Source organism: Rosa chinensis, chromosome 6 (genome assembly GCF_002994745.2).
Source record: "Rosa chinensis cultivar Old Blush chromosome 6, RchiOBHm-V2, whole genome shotgun sequence".
Taxonomy (NCBI): Eukaryota; Viridiplantae; Streptophyta; class Magnoliopsida; order Rosales; family Rosaceae; genus Rosa; species Rosa chinensis.
The window spans coordinates 38,584,040-38,606,676 of NC_037093.1; the positions used below are offsets into that span (position 1 = coordinate 38,584,040).

The 22,637-nt window shown below is 37.8% G+C and overlaps 2 protein-coding genes across 2 annotated transcripts; both read right to left on the bottom strand.

The window, feature by feature from the left end:
- Positions 1–2,436: 2,436 nt before the first annotated feature.
- LOC112171299 (G-type lectin S-receptor-like serine/threonine-protein kinase LECRK3) lies at positions 2,437–4,821 on the bottom strand. The gene has a single exon (XM_040508529.1). It carries the CDS (start codon positions 4,819–4,821, stop codon positions 2,515–2,517), a length of 2,307 nt encoding a protein of 768 aa, XP_040364463.1. The 3' UTR covers positions 2,437–2,514.
- Positions 4,822–5,605: 784 nt separating this feature from the next.
- LOC112171300 (U-box domain-containing protein 28) lies at positions 5,606–6,844 on the bottom strand. The gene has a single exon (XM_024308503.1). The coding sequence runs from the start codon at positions 6,842–6,844 to the stop codon at positions 5,606–5,608; it is 1,239 nt and encodes a 412-aa protein (XP_024164271.1).
- Between the last annotated feature and the right edge of the window lie 15,793 nt (positions 6,845–22,637).

Genomic DNA, 22,637 nt, shown 5'->3' on the forward strand with positions numbered 1-22,637 from the left:
TGTCTTCTTATAGAACCGAGATAACACAATCACAAAATATCCGTCCAAGACCACTTCGTCAAGTACCTAATCACCTACAATCTCATCTCAGTACACGAAACACAAAGCAATTAACGTTCGAACCCTTATTTGAACTAAAACCCTGAAAGTAATGCCAATCGAGGCGAAACTCCATCCTAGACCACCCAAAGTCTCTTGAATACTTCTATAATAAATATGTCAAAATGATAAGTCAATCCAACAGTTGGATCCTCACGGATCGAAAATCGAGATAATCAAAACAGCTAAAAATCCTAACATGCTCATACGATCTCCAAATGCTGCAAACCATATATCGAAATGCTCATATCAATGAGTGGACGATGTTTGGTGAAAGAACCTGCCCCAACCATGGCCGGACGTGCCACCATGTACAGATGGTTGCACGTGCACTTCATGTGCCGTCGTGCCAAACTCAAAACTAGTTCAATCTGACCGTTTAACTTGGAGAGCTCAACACAATGATCAACTTTAATACCTGGGGTTTTAGCCAACTCGGCCTAGATTAGCGCTCCAAGCCAAAAATCATTATTCATCGTGAGTTGAAACTCCTTCGGTGGAAACCGTTCAACACCACCACTAAGGATCGAAAGAGGATGCTTCCATGAGCAAAACAAGACCACTTTCGAGCCTTGCCGTTGGCGGAGCAGGGAGAACAGATTAGGCTTGCCGTTGATCTACTTCGCCTCTTCGATATGCCGCCGTAAGTGAGAATCACCGCTAGAGACCACCACAGAGAAGACAGGACAGAGGAGAGGAACAGTTCTGGGCCGGTGCGGTGTCTGGTGTCGTCGGAAAAGGAAAAGGCGACCAGGTCTATTTTTTGAGTTTGGGTCGGGTTGAGGGATTCGAAGAGAGAGAAGAGAAGATCTGGAATTTTCTAGAATTTGGTAAAAATGGAAAGCCTCGGTTTGTGTGAACTATTTTCAGAAACTTTCTATTTATACAAAATTTTCGAAAATGAAAATAACTTCCGCTGACTATAACTTTTTCATACAAACTCCGATTGATGTGTGCCACATGTCCACGAACTCATATCGACGCGCCCTGCAACTTTTGTGAAGGAATTTTCGGAGAAACTCAAAGAATAAATATCAACTTTTTGATCCCTCAAAAATAAAACATTACGAGAATTTATTTGTGCGAAATACTTCCACATTATCTCCGAACTACGTACTCGCACCTACAACTACCGAATAAATTTCAGAAAATCCTCAGAAAATAATAACGAATTTCCGGGGTATTACAATTAACGTCACATATATCCAACAACTTTGATTAACACTTAACTCATTGTCATGAACTTTAACGTTAAAATTTCATAATAGTATTTTTTTTTGTCAAAAAAAAAAAAAAAAACTTTCTTGAACTAAATGTTTCAAAGTTGGGGAAATTGTTGACACCAAATAACTCAAATGGAATTCCGCTCAAATATGTCAAAGCTGATTATTATACATGTCTAGTAATTTAGTTTCTCCAAAATCTCAAATTTGTTAATAAAGCTAAAATCATTTTGTCACCCTGAACTTTAAACCTAGGATCATTTGTGTCCCCAAACTTCTAATTTAATTACATATGCCCCTTTACTCTCCAATATGATCAAGCAAAGCCATTAGTAAACTAATTCATTAGTTTCTTCATAATTTGGTGATGATGAGAATCCACTTAGGGTCAGTTTTTTGTTTTGGACATGAAAATTGTGTGTTTCTTGCATGATTGAAGACCAAAATCTAATTTGAGTGAGCAACACTATATGAAGAAATTGATGGATTAGTTAAGGATTGGCTATAGTCAATCATATTAGAGAGTATAAGGGCACAAGCGATCATATTAGTAGTTTAGGGGCACAAATGATTTTAAGTATAAAGTTCGGGGTGATAAAATGATTTTAGCTCTAAATTTATTATACCTGTCTAGTAATTTAGTTTCTCCCAAATTTAAGATCTGTTAATAAACCTCTATCATCCTTCTGAAGTAAAAGTTTCAACAATATTTCTCCTAGAAACCATCAATGAGGCCATCATGTTCATTTCCCATCGTTATACTCCTTTGAACCTTTCAACAATATAATTCCCCCATTAAGAGGTGAAAAAAATATACAATAAACTTCTTTTGAACCATAAGCTAATTACTAATTGAATATTACGAAGAGAATATGAAAGTTAGACTTGAAATATTTGAATATCCCCAATTGCAAGAACAATTACTTGCAGATATTGGAAGATAACATGTTACTCAACAAATCAATAGAGATTAATCAAACATATAACATAATTAGACATGATGCAGTCTGTAATGTTCTTATTACTCATTTTATCCTTATCATCTTGTAGCAATAATATATGAAGAGCAAATGTAATCAGAAAACAAAGCAAACAATAAAAAGTAGATGGAGAAACTAAATTAATAGACAGGCATACTAATCAGCAAAATACACAATTGGTGACTCTAGATGTTGTCTAGTTAGTGCAAGGCTTAGTCATGTCTGGAACTGAAAGAATTTGGAGGAGATGGTATCTCTAGTATCCCTTCCAGCATTAGTACCACCTTCTTCATCGAAGGGCGCAATGATGGCTCCTCCTGGATGCAGCAAAGACCAAGCTTAACCATCTCCCGTAGTTTGCTCGTATCAATCTCATCATCATCCTTCACTAGCTTATCCAGTTCATTGGCCTCCAAACAATGGTACATCCAATTCTCAAGAGTTAATAGATCCTCAGGTATGTCCATGGTGGAACCTCTTTGACAGCATATGATCTCCAACAATACAATCCCGAAGCTGTACACGTCCGCTTTCACTGTTATCGACATGTTCCTGTGCCACTCAGGTGCAACATAACCCCTGGTTCCTCTGAAGCCAGTATATGTCTTGGATTGGTCAGCTTTCAACAGCTTGGCTAATCCAAAATCAGCAAGCTTTGCACATTTCTGCTCGGTCATCAGTATATTTTCTGGTTTGATGTCACAGTGAATGATTTGTGTCTCACACTCTTCATGGAGATATAGTATACCTTGAGCTACATTGAGGGCTACACTGACTCTTTCCTCCCAAGTTGGCCTTCCACCATAAGATTTGAAAAAGAAATGCGCAAGTGAGCCGTTGTTCATGTACTCATAAACCAGAAGCCTATTTGTTCCATCATGACAGTATCCAAGCAATTTCACTAGATTCTTGTGATGAGTTCTCCCAATTGCATTCATCTCATTACGAAACTCTCGCTCTCCTTCGTCCACCACTGTCTCTAGTTGCTTGATTGCCACTTCTCTCCCACCAATCACCCCTTTAAAAACTGTCCCAAAAGCTCCTTTTCCCACTTGATTGGTGAAGCCTTTGGTTGCCTTTTCAAGTTCACAATATGTATATGACTGCAGTGTAACACCTTCAACCAGTCCTCCACCAGCTGAATTTGTAAGCTTTCGGTAATTCCAAACACGATATCTATATATAACAACACCAGTAATCGCCATAATAACAAGTGAAAAAGTTAAAGTTGCAATGCTGCTGATAAATATGACTCTGTCAACATTTTTTCTCCCCTTGCTCCTCCTTTTTGTATCAAAACTCTCATCAGTAGTATCCTTTTTGACAAAGGTTGTCACCACACCAGGTTTGCGAGTTCTTCCAAATCTTAGAGGGAGCTTTTGTTTTCCGCACTGCTGGTCCCTAAATATCGCAGCTTCACAGTCGCAATCCCTCAAACAGTCCTCTTTACAAGCAGTCTTATCCAATGATAAATTAGAGTACGGAGTGTTTTCCCAATCTATGTTATCCACATCAACAATAGAATATGAAGTTTCATTCTCACCTTTGCAAACAACTGTACTCAAGTTTCTCTTGCAGCCTAAATATCTTTTGCCCTCGTTGATGAAAACGAAACCAGGGAGACATACACAAGAAGGTTCCTGTTCCACAAGAACACAATAAGAATTTAGGCCACAGAGGCCAAGAGGAGCACACTTACCAACTGCTGGTGACCACTCAATTGACCAGGAATCATTCAGAACCAAACTGTTGGAGTACAACCGGAGTATTCCATCAGCATCAATCGGGAGACGATAGCCACGATTCATAGAAAGGCTATTCTTAAGAGGAAAACTTTTTATCTTGAAGCCGGTGGAATTAAGAAGATAGAGCCCTCCATTTTGATCAAGATTGAGGGACACATTGTTCCCAGCTCTGAATGTCCTAGTGCTCCAATACGAATATTTTCTAGGACTCAATGTAAATGGACCAATATTTGGATACTGAACCAGGTTGCCATCTCTCTGCATGATCACTTGAAACCTTCCACTTGAGTGATTCGTGTTCGAGATGGAGGAGATGAGCTTTTTTCCAGCCAACAGACACTGCCCGGATACAATGGTATCTGTAGGAACATCAAAAGTCTGCCAAATGATGTTTGAATCAGAATTGTAGAGGACAAAGTTACCTGAATCAAGCATGGAGGCCCTGACAGCAGGCTGGAAAGAATTTGAAAGGAAGGCATTCTTGTTTGTTGAAATGAGCTTAACTCCTTTGTCACTCACAGTCAATTTAACATCATTAGGAAGTGGCTCTTGTTTAACAGCATCACGATTTGCTGTCCAGATGATTGTTTTCGGATTGGTTTTCTCGAACCAGATGCCTACAGCAAGGTCGTTTCCTTGCCTGTAGAAGCCAAAAGCAAACTGACCAGAATTCGATAACCAATATGAGTTGTTTTGGGGATATAGAGAAGCACCTAGGCTGATATTCCCTTGCTGAGCAGTTGCAACTTGAAGAAGAAGAAAAATTGCAGCCATGGTTGAGTTTTTCGTGCTTTTGAGACCCTTACTTATTATACAAAATAGCTTTGGATCCTTCAAGAGATGGTACCTGTATCAATCATTTTCAATTTCAAGGCCTCGGTCAGCACATACGAGAAAGAATATCATCAAACCTATTCAAGATTCCAAGTGCCTAACTCAATGTTGACCTTCATACTAGATAGTAGATAATGATTTCTCATAGCTTTTACTAGTAGCAGCCCTAAATCTATTCCATTCAACTGGATTGAAGTGTTAAAACGAGTAAGAAAACAAGGACCAAGTGTTGAACATGGGTACCGTTCCATTCGGTTCATTTCTGTTTCTCATGACTTGCATACTGCTCTATTTTTCATCCAAACACTCTTGTCAATTCAAACTACTCAAAGCGTTTGACAAAAACTAAATATTGATTTAATTACTTCAAAATTTTCATTAAACAATTTCTAGGAGCAAAGACCGTTTCATTGACAAGGGAAGAAGCCATCTTTGACGCTTAGGCATCAGCATGAACAACAGATCACCCAGTTTTTCAACCCAAAAAGTAACAAATTCTTCATAAAAATTTTCCGAAACTAAAGTAAAATAAAACAAGAATTTATACAACAGACCAATGTTTCTTGATTCTGTCTAGCAGTCGTGTGGTTTTATTACATTGAACAAGTAAAATGGACATGATTTTCTTCTTATACCATCCTTTCTTGCTGTACAAGCATTCCCCAAAAACCAAAAATCTATTTTCCTTGTATTTATTTTCAGATGGAAACCATTACAATTTGATCTAACAAGGCATGATATGTTTGGTCATGGTGTCATAGCTCAACCCCATCCCCAACCCAACACTCAAAACCTTCATCAAATCCCCACACATCCTCCTCATGAAATGCCCTTCACCATACCCACTCTGCATCACCAGCAATATCTTAGCCACCCCATTGCTCTTCCCTACACACTCCCTAGCCCTCTTATCCCCCACCATGCAACACACGCTCCACAAAACCGCCACGCCGTCCTCCGTCGCCGCCATCGACCCCTTCATCAGCCTCTCCGCCACCGCCGCCACGCATTTCGGCTCCCCGCTTATCTCGGACCTGCCCTCCGCGCACGTGGCAATCTTGGACAACAGCTTCATCGCCTTCTCCGCCAGGGAAACGCTGACGTCAGGGTTCGAGAGGGTTTCCGTTATGAATTGGACGAGTCCGAACCGGACGAGTTCGGATTTGACTGACCGGGTCACCGACAACGAGACCAAGCACGAGACAACGACGTCGTGCAAGCTACGATCGGTGTCTGAGGTCAACAGGTCGTTCAGTACGGTCAACAGTCCCTCTTTCTCGGCGATTAATCGTTTCGAGTCGGCGTCGAGTGCGATTGAACCCAGAACCCTGGCGGATTCGATCTTCGAGCTCAGACTACCACTCTGCAACACCAATTGAATCGAAGAGAGGCAATTCCGGTTGCTCTTGGTGATCAATTGGTGCAATTGCTCGACGACGCCGTTTTGAGACGCAATCAAATCCAAAAGCCTCATCACCATTTCCAGAACCTCAATTTCGACCCCTTCCCTGTTCAAAACGCCGACGACGGCCGGAACGAAGCCGTTGAAATTCGCCAGGAATCTGCGATTCTCGTCCTTTGACTTGGCGAAATCGACCATCTTGGACAACGAATTGAAGAGATTCTGGTTGAATTTCTCGTTCTCGTTCGCGAGATATTGCACGAGGCCGCGGAGCTGTTGGTCGGAGAGGGTAGGAGAGGAGGCGGGGGAGATGGGGCCGTGGGATTGGGCCCAGAGATTGATCAGACGGCGGAGATTGAGGTTTGGGACGAAGTCTTTGGACTGGAGGATCTGCATGGTGGCGGGACAGGTGTCGTGGCCGGCGTCGAGCCAGTGCTGGATGCTGGAACGGTCGTAGGTGACGCCGGTGGAGAGGCTGACGGGAGACCTCATGACGTCCATGGAGATGGGGCAGCGGAAGGGGTTGGGCACGTTGATGTGGAGTTCGTCCCTCCTCATCATTGCTGTGATTTCTGTTGCGACTGCGAGTCAACAATGGCGGAGTTGGAGCGGTTTTGAAGAAGAGGGACGTGACGTCGTCGTTTTGACTTGGCGTGTAAACGGTCGTTGGTCAAATGTGGGCCTACAGTGGTAGGAGTGTAGTACGGTAGTAGGTTGGTTATTTAAGTCGTTGGGGTTGGTTTCCGCGTACCAACAGTTGTATGGAAAAATTATGGAAATATTTAACGTAAGCGGTGGTGTTTCCCGCTGATCAAGTATGGAAATTACGTTCGGTCGTCATTACATGTAAATTTAGTCATTAAGAGTAAAATTCACAATTTAAAAGTAATTACTTCCACTGTTAAATCCACATCTAAAGGTGGTTGAGCGTAATTTTTTTGTTAGTTACTGATTAAGTGAATATTAGATTAAAGATTAGATGACCCCTTTTTTTCATGGGTATCTAGTTCTTTAGGGGATTTTGCGTGATTGCTAATTTGTTTGGTTCTTTAGGGGATTTTAATTTAGGGCTTTTGTCTATTTACCTCAATTTTAGAATTTTTTTTCCCACTTACCCTATTAAGTTTTTTTAATTCTCTCTTACTCAAAACACTCTAAGAAGGTTTTTCCTAATAATCTATTAAGTTTTTTATTTTATTTTTTTGTTTATTTTTGAGACTATTTTACCCTCATCCCTTTGTTACATAAAGAGAAAGAGAGAGAAGCAGCCATAAGAGACTTTGCCGGAGTCCCGTCACCAGCAGCTGGATTCCAGTAACCGGTTGCAGGATTTCCGTCATCGGCCGCCTGAATTAGGTCAACAATCTCCGGATTCCAGTCACTGGCCGCGAGATTCCGGCAACCGATCCTGGAATTCGGTCATCGACGGCCACCCATCGGATTTCTCTGAAAACCTTGCCGGAATTCCCCAAAGAGGTCGTCGGAGATCTTAGGTCACTGGAAAGGTTTATTGCTTCTAAATAGATGTCTATTGCCCCCCCAATAGACATTTATTGGGGGGCAATAGAGATTTATGAAACCTCTTTGGGGCAATAGAGATTTATGACACCTCTTTGGAGCAATAGAGATTTATTCCCCAAAGAGGTCGTCGGAGATCTTAGGTCACTGGAAAGGTTTATTGCTTCCAAATAGATGTCTATTGCCCCCCCCAATAGACATTTATTGGGGGGCAATAGAGATTTATGAAACCTCGACGGAAGTCATCAAAGAGGCTGTTAGAAATCTCATATGAGACGGAGAGGTTTATTGCCCCCTGAATAAACTTATATTGCCCTCAATAGAACTTTCGGTCGCTAGAATAAGAACTAATCTCCGTAAAATTTGACAAGTAAAACTTTGATTAAGAAAAAAAACGAGGAGATTACATCAATTTAAAACATTTGTTACCCCCCAGTAGCCGTCTATTGCCCCCTAATAAACCTTTATTGCCCACCGATTTTTTTTTTCTTTTCCTTATGGGCTTCTGCTAAAAAAAAAAATTTATTTGGGCACCTAGAAAATGCTTTGGGCACCCAATCTTGTTCTTCTCCCTTCTTCCACGGTTGCAGAGTAGGGACAGGACCCTTAAGTTCACAATTGTGATTCTTTACAACATATCAACAAATCGAGATCTAAGTACCAAGATACAGTGCCAAAATCGAGATCGCAGAGACTTCGAATTAGGGAAGCTGTGGAAGATGATCTTCTGGTTGAAAACGACGACTCGCGCCGGAGCTTGAATCCCTGACCTACGATGGTGGCTTACGTCACGCTGCTGCATGGAGAAGAGTTTCTGTTGGGCATCCGAATGCTCGGAAAATCCATATGCAACACCGGATTCACCAATGACATGGTCATCCTCATCTCCGACAGCATCTCCAACTGCGCCATGAAGCTTAGAGAGAGAGAGAGAGAGAGAGAGAGAGAGAGAGAGAGAGAGAGAGAGAGAGAGAGAGAGAGAGAGAGAGAGAGAGAGAGAGAGAGAGAGAGAGAGAGAGAGAGAGAGAGAGTGTGTGTGTGCAGATCGTGGAGAGAGAAGAGAGAGAAAGAGAGGGCACATGTAATTAATTAATCAAGTCAAGGGAAAAACTGTCATTTTACTTTAAACAGGGTAAGTAAATTTGTTGCTGGAGTAAATGAGATAATTTTGGCGCTTTGGGTTAAAGACCCTTTAATTTACTTCTAACGGTATTTAAATTTAATTGTCATGATAAGATTTTTTAAGGATCTTAATTCTACTTGATGTCCTCTCGATATTTTTTTTTTCATTATATTTCGAAAATGTATGTACTTGAGTTCGTAATTTTAATTCCCAATTTCATGATTAATATGGACAATTCTTAGGTTCACCCCTAAGGTGAACGAGCATAATCACCTTCACTGTCGATTAACATACTTTTACTTGATAAATATATAATCAAATATCTATAATAACTTTATAATTTTCTAATCCAACCATTCATATTGTATAACGTAACACAAAGATTAACTCTGTAAAAAATCAATCAAATTGAAGACCTTTTAGTTATTTATTCCTATGAAATACGTGGACGGTTCATCATAATAGTAATAAGTGTTGTTAGAACCATCCATTTGTTTGATTCAATTAGATAATTAAACGATTTTCAATTCGAGTGATTTTTTACAGAGATGATTTTTAAAGGCTGATTTAAGATATGGACCATTGGATTATAAATTTATTAAGTAACAGTATGTTAATCGACAATGTGGGTGAATATGCTCATTCACCCAAGAAGAATTGTCTTCTTTGATAACATTAGCTGTGATTTTCTGCATAAAAGGAATACTAATAAAATTATTGACTTGTCCATTGTAATGTTCTGTTTATTATTTTTTCCAAAAATGTATTAATTAAATATAAATGGAAAAAGAATCAAAGCTAGCTGCTATGTCTTGCGTGTGTAATTGGGAGAGGTTGAGTCAGTCTTGTGTGTAGGAGTGAAAACCTTTAAATTTTCTGGATTGGGTCCAAGTATGGTGTATAAATGGGGTCTTGCTTCTGACTTTGCCGTTTGCACAACGATAAAACCAAAGACTCTACTACTATGGGTCACCACCCCCCTCTTGTGTTGAAAAGAAGAGAAATTCCAACCTAATTTTCTTTTTGTGTTTTCTGGAGCCATGTACGTCCAACTCCTTTCTGGGTTCAAAGATCTAAAGTGAGTTGGTATAAAGCTATGGAAAAGGGTTGCTACAATAGAGACATATTCACACACAAAACCTTGCCAATCTCAAATGCATTTTAATAATGCCCATAATTAGTAATAAAAAAAATTAATACTTTTTTATTTTCATTAATATTATTAAAAATAATGATTGCATAATGTATGGGTGTGAGAGCGTGCGAGTGTTTAAAAGTATGAGTATGGCATAGGACTTGTCTGGACATGATATCCGATATCGACTCTTATGAGTATTTTCTTTGTGATTGGTTTCATTATGTTGCATCTAACTAGCCAGGTAAGTTATTTCATCGGATTTTTTTTATGCGAAAATACTATTAATTAAGATGGAAGTCCTTGGGGCACCCACAGTTTACATTGTCGAATAACAAGGCATTTGAGGCCTCTCTCAGAACCAGATTGGTCCAAGAAGCACTAGCACTAAGATCATGCCCTAGGTTAGCTATGGCATCTTCTAGAAAATTTGCCTCCCTAAAAATATGTTTAGAAGTAATGACCGAAAAAGACTCAACAAGAGATTTGATATCCTGAATAATCTTGAGTAGTCTCCATGATGGTTTGATGACTCCAGTGACAGCATCGATGACTAATTTTGAATCGCCTTCGACCTCAATCATGTTGTAGCCTCTCTCCCGAGAACTAGCAAGACTGTCTCTGAATGCAGTACCTTCTGCCATTGGAATTGTTGTGTTTTTGGAGTTTTTTGCAGCTTCATAGAGAGGTTTACCAGCATAGTCTCGTATAACGAAGCCTCCTGTAGCCGAGTTCCTATTACCGAGTCATCAAAATTAATTTTTACAAAACTACTAGGAGGGGCACTCCACACTATGGAGTCTGGTTGGTTTTGAGTAATAGCTCTTCTTGTGGTTGGTTGGTCTAGCCTTCCCATTGAGTTCCATTGCAGCTGCTGAAGCTGCCATAACAGAGGCTGGATTTCTAATGGTTCCTCTAAACACAGCATCATTCCTTGTTTTCCAAATTTGCCAACAGAGATTAATTGCTTTGGCAAAAAGAATCTTATCATAGGGCTATGTAAAAGGAACATTTTCTGGAAGATTTTGAGATAGCCTTCTTCCCAATCCACTAGAGTTAAAATTTTTGCAAGCCTCCAAATACTTTTAGTAAAGTGTTAATACCCAAATAAATGGTTGGCAGTTTCATTACCAAAGTTACATAAAGGGCAAGAATTAATATTGATCATTCTAATTCTAGAGAGCCTATCTCTGGTTTTTAATCTCCCTCTTAGCAGCAACCAACCAAACATTTTAAGTTTTGATTGGATATCCAATTTCCACAGCTTATTGATCAGCTCAATTTGGAAATGTTTTTCCTTGTATTAAGCTGCAGCCAAGTTGCAGACTTAAGGGGGTGTATTGTATTTGGATTTGTGCAAATTTTTTTTAATTGACAGACTTTTTGAAAAGTCCACAGACTCTTTAAAAAGTTGATAGACTGCTATTGATTTCTTAAAACCATTGATTTTAGCAACAAATTTTTTATTCATTCTTGAAAATCCATATACTTTATTGACAGGACCCGCCCCAGATTTCACCCTGAAATCCGAATTGGCCCTGCGGGGCCCACCTTAGAAGAAATTCTACCAAAAATTTGGTGGAACTTCCCCTAAAATGGGCTACCCAAAACCTGTAGAAAGCATTTACACTTCTAAATCAAATCATCCTTATACTTCTGGAGCCACCCTGCTCCCCAACTCAACATCAATCTCCAATTCACAAAACACAAATCTCAACTTGAAAAACATAAATCCCATAGGTAATCAGAGCAATTCTAATAGAAAAGTAAATAAGGACAACCTAACTCAAAGGCAAACGCGGAAGCCATGCTGTTGACTATGCCTCAACTCCGTGTACGCCCAACCTCACTAATTCGCCTGCAAACTGGGCATTTGAAACCGAAGGGCCCAGGGGAAAGTATTGAAAACATGTTAGTGTGAGTGGACAAAAATAAGCAATTTTAAACAAAAGAGATTTTATACTTTCCCACATTTAATTTATTAAAAAACCTCCCGATGCATGCACTGATTTAGGAAAATGAAACAAAAGGAGTTCCGCTCAAGAAAACCGACTAGCCCCGCTAATCCCAAACAACTGAAAGGAAGGATGGAAACTCCGATACTCAACAGAATAAGACCAGCCCCGCTGGTTAAACGGAAATCAGACTAGGCCCCGCTAGTCAAGTAATGATAGGATATGGGGAAGAAATATCACCATACGGGTAATGGAGCCTCCCAGACTCTACCTACCCTCGACTGCCACTCACACATAGATTGTGCGAGGAGGAGAACTAATAACCTCAACTTCCACTCACACATAGATTGTGTAAGGAGGAGAATATGACCTCGACTGCCACCCACGTGAGGAGGAGAATAAATCACCTTGACTGCCACTCACATACACAAAGTAAGTGAGGAGGAGAATAAGCTACCTCAACTGCCACTCACAAACACAAAGTCTGTGAGGAGGAGACCAAATCACATGACCCGCGTATGGTGAGGAAAAATCATCGAAAACCAATAAATCCATGTAGCTTCCCCACATTTCTCACGAGATAGAAACCATGTATTCAACGACGTGACCCCGCACGCCAAGATTACTCTCAATCTCAAAATAAATAAGTGAGAAATAGAAATAAATCAACGGCGTGTCCCACACGCCCAAAATATTCTCAAATCCGTAAAGGAAACCGGAAATTAGTATAAGCAAATCCCATTTCCAAAAATCTCTCAAAATCTCCAAGAAACCAACCAAATCCAAAATCCTTAATTAGACATTCCCGATGCCAAAACCGAAAGTCAATAAATAAATGAGAAAATCCAACTCCATCGAAACTCATCTCGAGAATCTTCCAGGAACTTAAATCGGCAATTAGAAATATACTTAATTCCGGAAAATTACCTCGGAAATAAGCAATTTGTCAAATAATATTATAAATCATAATCAACCTTTGAAACTCATTATCGAGAGCCAATCCACGAGATAAACCGAGATCGAATTTCCGAAAATCAAATCATTTGCTCAATACGTAATATGATTAAAACTAGAGCATTATTTAAGAAAATAAATGCATGCATCAATATTAAAAAATAAAAGTCCACTCACAGTACTATTCTGACGATCACGCATTCGTGTTCCGTCATCGAGCAATAGCTCGGTACGTCGTCCACTGTTCACGCACAGCACTGTTCACGCGCGGTACTGTTCACTCGGCGGTCAACTTCTCCGATGGTCACCAAATTTTGGCAGCAGCTTCATCTCAATCCCCCTAGCATTTTTCTCAACTTGAGGTTTCTCTAAAATGTCGACGGTTTGAACGGATCTCCCTTTCTTTCTTTCCTTCTTTCTTTCTCTTTCTCTTTCTCTCTCTCTTCCTCTCTTTTTCTTTCTGGTTTCTGTCGTAAAAGATGGGGGAGAATTGCTGGAAATGGGGCTGATTAGCCCTTTATAATTAAGGTGTGCTGAAATGACCAAAATACCCCTCACACGAAAATACTCATAACTTTGACATTCGAACTCCGATTTTACGTACCGCATATGCACGCGCTCGGTTTAACGTCTCCTACAACTTTCATGAAGAAAATTTTCTCAAATTTTGATCCGAACAAAAAGTCATCTTTTTAGGACCCCCTAAAAGTACCGAAACGACAATAAAAGTGAAGGTAAAGGTCGTTTACCGTCCAAATGACTAGTAAACTGGTAAATTGAGGTACGGGACGTTACATTTATTATGAAAGACTTCTATAGATTTTCTAGTAAATAAAAATAAAAAACAAAGAACACAACCAATGCAATCCAAATGCAAAGCAAGATAATAACTCGTTGCCTATTCAATGGTTGAGTATCTTCTAGTAGAACTTAAACAATGATATAAATTCAAATCGATGAGAATAATTAATTAATAAGACAAAACCTAGTATTTCATAGCAACACTATTCAAGGTTTTAGGGGTAGACCATAATATTTGGGTCTTAGGGTTTCATAAATCATTTTTTATTGCTATTAGGGTTCCAAGTATCACAATTGAACAAAAAAAAAAATCACATTCAACAACTACAATGAACATGTTAGGAATCAAAAAATATTGATATCATGAAAGATTAGAGAAATGATAAGAAGAAACAAGAAAGAGAGACGATAGATAACCAACCTTTTTGCGCGCAGAGAGAAAACTTTGATAGAGTTGAAAAAAAAAGAAAAAAAAGTCTTTGATAGACTTTTTCAAATCTTTGGTTTTGTGGCTAGAAAATTATTGGAATTTGATATGTATAGTTAACACTACAAAGTCCATGATTATCCTTGATTTTCTAATTCCATAAGTATGAATGAAATTTTGAATACCTCTGAACTTTTATTCATTTTTAAAAATCTTAGGGGGGTGTATTGTATATGGAATTAGTGGAACTTTTAAAGAAATCTATGAAATTTAAAAGTCTGGATGTATTCAATATAGACTTTTAACAATCCATGAAAGTCTTGAGGTATTCAATTAGGATTTTTAAAGACTTCATGAATTCCATCAAAATCTAGGGGTATTCAATTAGGACTTTTAAAAATGAATAAAAGTACAGAGGTATTCAAAATATCATTCATACTTATGAAATTAGAAAATCATGGATAATTATGGACTTTGTAGTGTTAACTATACATACCAAACTCCAATAATTTTCCAGCCTCCAGACCAGAGATTTCAAAAAGTCTATTAAAGTTTCCTCTTCAAAAAAAAAAAAAAAAAAAGGTCTATCAAAGTTTTTCTCTCTACGCACGAAGAAGTTTGTCCTTTATCATCTCTCTTTCTTAATTTTTTGTCTTTTCTCTAATCTTTTATGATATCAACCTTTTGTGATACCCAACATGTTCATTGTAGTTGTTGAATGTGATTTTTGTTTTGTTTTTTTTTTTTTTCAATTGTGATACTTCGAACCCTAATAGCAATAAAAATGATTTATGAAACCCTAAAACTCAAATATTGTGGTCTAACCCTAAGACCTTGAACCATACCAAATTTTATCTTATTAATTAATTATTCTCATTCATTTGAATTTATATTATGGTTCAAAAAAAAGGTTGAACAATTGAATTTCAATTGATTGATTATAGATCAAGACATTGACCAATATTGCTACAATATATGTTAATCGGCGAAAACAAAATTGATGAGAATAATTAACCATAAACATCAAGTGATTTATATTGTATATTTATATTGTTGGGAGATTAGGAATGTGAACAAACTCGCTAGACAGACTAACAATTATTTATTTGAGTCAATTTCTATTAGAAGATACTGGAGCATTGAAGAGACAACAAGTTATTATTTTGTTTTGTGTTTGGGCTGCATTTGTTTTTTTTTGTTTTTTGTTTTATATTTTGTACATTCTAGGAAATCTGTAGAAGTCATTCATAATAAAGTATATAGATTTTCATTAATCAATAAAAGTCTATTGCTAAAATCAATGGTTTTAAGAAATCCATAACAGTCTATCAACTTTTTAAAGAGTCCGTGGACTTTTCAAAAAGTCTGTCATTTAAAAAAGTCTGCACAAATCTAAATACAATACACCCCCCTTAATTGAATACCTCTAGATTTTGGTGGAATTCATAAAGTCTTTAAAAATCCTAATCGAATACCCCAAGACTTTCATAGATTGCTGAAAATCTATATTGAATACACCCAGACTTTTAAATTTCATAGATTTCTTAAAAAGTTACACTAATTCCATATACAATACACCCCCCTTAATGGTAAATTAACCATTGGCTAAGGGACCCCAGACATATTCATCCTCCTGATCAGATAAAGGTATAGGGATATAGTAATTTGATTAACAATGCATTGATGAAAGAAGGAAAGTAGTTTGTTCTTGTTCCAACTCTTATTGATTATGTAATCTTCAACCATTTCATTCCAATGAATAGCACTTTTTTTATTTTCATCAAGTAATTCATATAATGGGAAAGTCAAAAACCTAATAGAAAATCCAGAAATTGATAGACTTACCATTTCCAACTATCCATCTCAAACCTTTAATGATCAATCTCCTGGTCTCCACAATTCCTCTCCAATGTTAAGGAATTAATATGCTTCTTTGTGACATAGAAAAAGAAGAAGTTTTCCTTAGGTTTTTTTTCCTTATATTTGAGACCACCAATTGTCTCTAACTCTCTATCATTGATCACTTTCCAAGCTAATTAGCAATAGCAGCATTATTAAAGAAAGCTGAAGATCTAATTCCCAAACACCCCACACACCTCCCCCCCCCCCCCAAAAAAAAAAAATAGACTTAGGTTGACAAACTTGTTCCCAAGTTACAGGAGAACATTTCATGTTAGAGCCCCAGAAAAAAGACATTTCATCTTTGTCAATACTAGCAAATTTTGAAACAATACATAACATGATTAAGCATACCAACAAGGTTTAATATATATAATCAGGGTTAATCTACCTACTCTGGTGAGTGCACCTTTCTTCCAGCCTATTAGCTTCTTTGAAATTTTCAATAGCAATTCTTTTGCATTAGTTGGATCTTTCCAGAAGATAACATTATGTATGCCAAGGTACTTACCAATTGTAAATTTTTATTGAATGTTCAGGATATTGACAATATCCTATTTGATTATATTCGAAACCTTAGGAGAAAAATAAAGTGAAGATATATGGAAATTAATTTTTGTCCTGAAGGTGAAGAGAATTTTGAAAGAACATTGCGCATATTTCTAACTCCTTTTCTAGTTACATTGGCGAAAATTAAGTACTAATCTACAAACATTAAGTTGGATATTCTAAAACCAAGTGGAGAAGAAAGAATGCCAACTTGGGACTTGTTAACGTTAGAACCGAAGGCTCTAGGTAGCTTTAGATAGAGAAAAGTTAGTGTTAGCTTGACACAAGAAGTATAGTGGTTCGACTTCCGCCTTAGCAGCTTAACTAGTGTGTTTAGGCCCTGCGGCCCAAGGGGATTACAAGAGATGTAATGGGATAGAGTTTTAGTGGGAGGAGGGGTCCCTTTTATAGGTAAGGGAACCCCTCTCCTTTACATTTTCTTCAATGTGGGATGCAAAACCACTATTCTAGTCTTAAAAAGCATGTTGTGAAGGTAACTTGGCAAGGCCGGGAAGGTTGATTCTCGGCGAGGATCTTGGCCGCTTCCTACTACCACGAGGTAGATTATATGTCAGGCTACAGTATGCATGTCATGGTTGGGCCCCACCATGGCTTGTGGGCCCACAAAGACCACAAAGAGGGTGTTACTTATGCTTGGTTGTGTAGTAAATCCTCCATATTATTGGAGGTATGTAAAGGATTTATGGTTGCTAGCTAGGGCATTTAGGTGTCTAATTAAAGGTTCCATGGCTAAAATAAAAAGGTATGGGGAAAGGGGATAACCTTATCTTACTCCTCTTGTAGGTTAGAATCAACTAGCAATAGTTCCATTTACCAGAATAGGAAAAGAGACAAAGGAGAGGCAGTTGATAACTAACTTAATCCAATTTTCATGAAACCCAAACCTAGCAAGGGAATTTGATATAAAAAACCAGTTAATAAAAGCATAAACTTTCTCAAGATCAATTTTCACAACCATCACACATGTCTTTCCTTTTTTTCTTTGAAATTCAGAAAAAAGTTCATGTGCAATGAGGATGTTATCTTGTATTTCCCTTCCTAGTGCAAAAGTGCCTTGTTTTTTAGAGATGCATTTTTCTAAAAGGGGTCTCAACCTTTTCACCAGAATTTTAGTAATGATTTTGTAAGAGACATTGCAAAGGCTTATAGGTCTAAAGTCACTAACATGTTAAAAAATCAACTTTGGGGATCAAGGCAATATTGGTATAAGGAGATTGAGGGGTCTCCCCGTGGCAAAATTATCTTTGATCATTGCAATTTTAGTATCCTTTGCCTCATCCCAGTAGTTCTGGTAGAAAGCTACATGTAAGACATATGGTCCTGGGACTTTTAGACCTCTAATGGCTTTAACTGCATCCCATACTTCCTCATCAGTAACCTATTTCAAAAGCATAGCATTATCATTGTCAGTTATGCAAGGCTTAATAATTGAGATAAATTCTTGCATTGAGTTTTTACTTAGATGGCAAGTTAATTGAAATCTTTTCTTAAAATCCTGGATAAGTATATCTGCCATTTCATGGTTCGAAGTGGCCCAGTTTTCATTTAAATCTCTAATCTTTGATGAAATTGGATCTCTTTCTCATGTTGGCTTGAGTTTGGAAGAACTTAGTGTTTCTATCTCCCAAATTGAGCCAATTTACCCTTGCTTTTTGTGCCTAAAAAATTTCTTCATCTTTGTAGCATTGGGTTAATGCCTCTCTTAGCTACACATCTTGTTCCTGTAAATAGGCAGAAGATGGTGAGAGCACAAATTGATTATGCATATTAGTACTTCTATCTTTAGATCCTCTATCTTTTTAAAGTGCTTCCAAAGACATCCTTGTTCCGATCTTTAACTTGATTAGTAAACTGGCTAGAAATGGTAAGATAGGGGTTATTTTTTAAATTTTGTTTCCAGATACTTGTAACTAAAGGTTTAAAATCCTTGTGGGAAAGCCACATTTCTTCAAACTTAAAAGACTTAAGAATGTCTTCTTTCCTTATGCTATATTGTTAAGCATATTGGACCATGGTCATCTCCTATAATAGGTAGATTTTTCAGTTTGCGGTTAGGGTAGTCATTTAGAAAAGCAGCATTAACACAAGCTCTATCCAACCTTTCATAGATTGAGGTATCATCCTTGTGATCTTTGGTCCAAGTAAAAGGTAAGCCAACACATTTAGAGATAAGAGGTGCTCCTTATTTAAGAAGTCAATGAAGTTAAGTATAAAGTTAGTTACTACTTGGTTGCCACCAAATTTTTCCTTTAAACTGGTGATTATGTTAAAATCACCAATTAGAAGACACTTTTCATCATTTGCCTGTTTTAGCTTAGCTAATTCATCCCATAACATGTCCTGTTTTTCCTTTTGAGGATAGGTGTTAATGTCTAAAATTGAGCAATAGTCCAAATCTTGGTTAACCTTGTGATGTTCTCAGAGCTTCCGTTATCTATCAAGTACAATACAACGGGCGTCAGAGGGAGATTGCGTTGGGCAGTCTTCTCTTCTCTGATGCCCAAGTTAGTCAATGTATTTGCGTTGACAGAATAACAGTAGGTAAGTAGTAAATGCGTAATTAATAAGGAGAGAGGAATGGACCTTTTATAGGTGAAGAAGAGGCTAACCTCTTCTTTGTTTTCGATGTGGGACAGATATGCTTCAGTTCCCAGCTTCTGATGGTTCAGAGAAGTGACCTTGGTGAGGAGCGTGGCGACACATGAGCTGTGATCTAGGGGTGAGCCGGGGCTCTGCTGATAGCTGGTATTGCTGTGTTTTCATAGGTGACACCCTTGGTGGTTATTTGTACCACTGGCGGTATCATGAGCGTAGCTAATTACGCTTGGCAAATGCCTATGTAAGTACAATAGGCATACACAAAAGTTGCATACCAAAAACTATTGGTAGAAATATCAATTATAATGCAGTGAATAAACCTCTCATGAGGATAGATCACATTAATCTTAACCTCTCAACCATAGTTTGATCTGCAGTCATGTCTTTGTTTCTCTTTTAGGGCTAGAACTCATCTCAGAGCTCTCAGGAGCAAACATCAGAGCCCTCTTACCATTTATCACTTTAACTTCAAACTTGTTCATGTCCTGGTCATCTACAACAAACCATGATGCCCTGGCATTATAAAGTTTTAATACTACATGTTAGGTGAACTAAAGTTAGCATAAAAATAGTCTACTGCTGATACGCTAAAAACAAGCGCGCAATTTAAATATGTAAGAATGTAGTTGTTAGTATAGAATAAGTAGGGATCGTTCAAGCCGAGGATTGAGGGTACACAAGTAACTACTTAACAAATAAAGAATCAAAGTATGAATATAAGTATGTACGAAAATAATAAAAGAATATATGAACATGAAATCGTAAAAAAGGGGGGAGGGGATTTTAGGTTTTGTAACACAGAAAACTAAAGTAAAACATATAAAAAATGCGGGATTTACAATGATATGAATGAAGATGTTAGAGACTCAGAAATCCACCACCAAAACAAGCTCAAGACAAGTTTATTATCCTAGTTTCAATTACTACGTCATGAAAACGGTTCCAATTAAGAACAAACCGTGAAACACACTACATAAGTTCTTATTATTTCCATATATTACTTAAGCAAGATGAACGCACCGTTACTAAGCTTTTAGAATAGACAATCAAGATATAGAATGTTATCCTATCAACAATTTATTCTAAGCATTAATCACATGTGGAAGTGTGATCGAAACAAGTATGAAAAACTAGTGTGGAACGCCTACCTAGCATGCAATCCTTTTTATTTGGTTTCACCTATAGGTTTTAGTACCATTGAAATAAGCACTATTAACCATTTAGGAGATTAAAATACCTATTTCTAGCCCCACTTATAGGTTCATAATGTTCTATGCACACGTTCATGAACATAAACAAGAGATATCCATAAATCCAAACCAAACAAACAATTTCACAATAAGGTAGTTTCAAAACCAAGAATCAAAACAACACCAAAAACATGTCTTAGGACTTCAAACCTTGCCCCTAAAAAACGTAATTTAGCTATACATTGACTTAAAAATCACAAGCCTAAAACATAAAACTAGAGAAAAAGAAACAGATGGTGGCAGAGGAACAAGAAAGAGAGATAGAAGAGAAGGTAAAAGGTGTGTTCCTTTTGAAAGTATTGCAGAGGCTCTTTATATAGGAGATACACAGCCTTAGTTTCTGTCACGCCCCTGATTTTTACACACATGAAAATCGATATATATAATCCCATAATTATACATGCGTGAACGTTCAGTCATCAATACAAAATACCTGAAATCTTTTTCCCCTTAACTTACACACATATTGATGCCCTGAACCCTCAAAGTTAATATACACTCGCTCCGTAGAGTTACATATTACACAAGCTTACGAATTAAATTGTCAACAACAAGATAAAACGTAAATGCTCCTCAGAGCTCACTACAACGGAAGTCCAAATAACGGTAAAGTCACAAAATTTGCTCCCTACTGTTTAGCTGCAAGTATGTAACCCCAACTTCACCCACGATTTTCCTGACTTGCAGGATTAACCCCTACACCGTTTGAATGGTGCACCGGGTTGCCACACAACAAACCCGGTAAGCTTTTGCAAGCCAGTATGAGTAACTCAAACCACACACAACTCACACGAATCATGAGAATAACTCACACGAATCACGAGAATAACTCACACGAATCACGTTTAAATCAATAAACAAAGCACGAGATAAACTCACTCAAATCACGTTTAAATCAATAAACAAAGCACGAGATAAACTCACTCAAATCACGAGATAAACTCACACGTTTAAATCAATAAACAAAGCACGAGATAAACTCACTCAAATCAAGAGATAAACTCACACGTTTAAATCAATAAACAAAGCACGAGATAAACTCACTCAAATCACGTTTAAATCAATAAACAAAGCACTAGATAAACTCACTCAAATCACGAGATAAACTCAGACGTTTAAATCAATAAACAAAGCACGAGATAAACTCACTCAAATCACGAGATAAACTCACACGTTTAAATGAATAAACAAGCACGGCGGACAGACTAGAGCTCTAACTGATCGTATTCACTAACCCGGCCAAAGGCGTGAAGTCCCGATTTTCCCACCCACGATCCTCAACTCGTAAGTCTTTGGACCCGCGGTATAAATACCAAAACATTAAAGGAGTCACAGTGGACCCAAAATGTTACACGAATCTAAAATGAAAGATTCCCCGTAATTGATCCCTATCAATTACTCCCGGTAAAAACCCATATTTAAATAAACCACCCGCGAACTAAAATGTTCCTCAAATACACAAATCTCAACGCTTTTCAAAACAAATCGAAATCAACATTTCCACAATCATTTGTTTTCCAAAAGCCACAACCCAAAACAATAAAAAACATCATTTCATGCATATTGTTTCAAAATCCACAAACCACCAAAACACATATATTTCACGTAAATATATATATATACGTAGTCATCCGCTCAGGAATGCCTACTAATACCAACTATAGTTTGCAGTTAACTAAATAACTCTCAAAACGATAAAGGTAAGCCCGTTCGTGAATGAACTTCGTGAGATTACTCACCTCAGATTCCAGCTGCGTCTTCTATACATAACCGAACTAACACTATCACCAACAACTCGTCCAATTCACCTTTAGAAGCACCTAATCACCAATGATCTCAAATCAGAAACGATTCACATTTGATTAAAGTGCGAAACCCCTATTTTGAACTAAAATCCCCAAGGTGGCGCCAATCGAGGCAAAACCACATCCGAGACCTCCCAAAGTCTCCGGAATACGTCCACGATCGATGTGACCAAACCACAAGTCGATCGGACGCTCGAATCCTCAAGGAACGAATAATTTCACCGACATGAAACGGCAAAAATCATAACAATTCCATACGAACTCCAAAATTTGCATATTATATATCGAAACGCTCGTATCAACGAGTAGAACATATATA

Excerpts from the sequence above, each read along its gene's own strand:
- LOC112171300 (XM_024308503.1), bottom strand. The coding sequence starts at position 6,844 with ATGATGAGGAGGGACGAACTCCACATCAACGTGCCCAACCCCTTCCGC.
- LOC112171299 (XM_040508529.1), bottom strand. The coding sequence starts at position 4,821 with ATGGCTGCAATTTTTCTTCTTCTTCAAGTTGCAACTGCTCAGCAAGGG.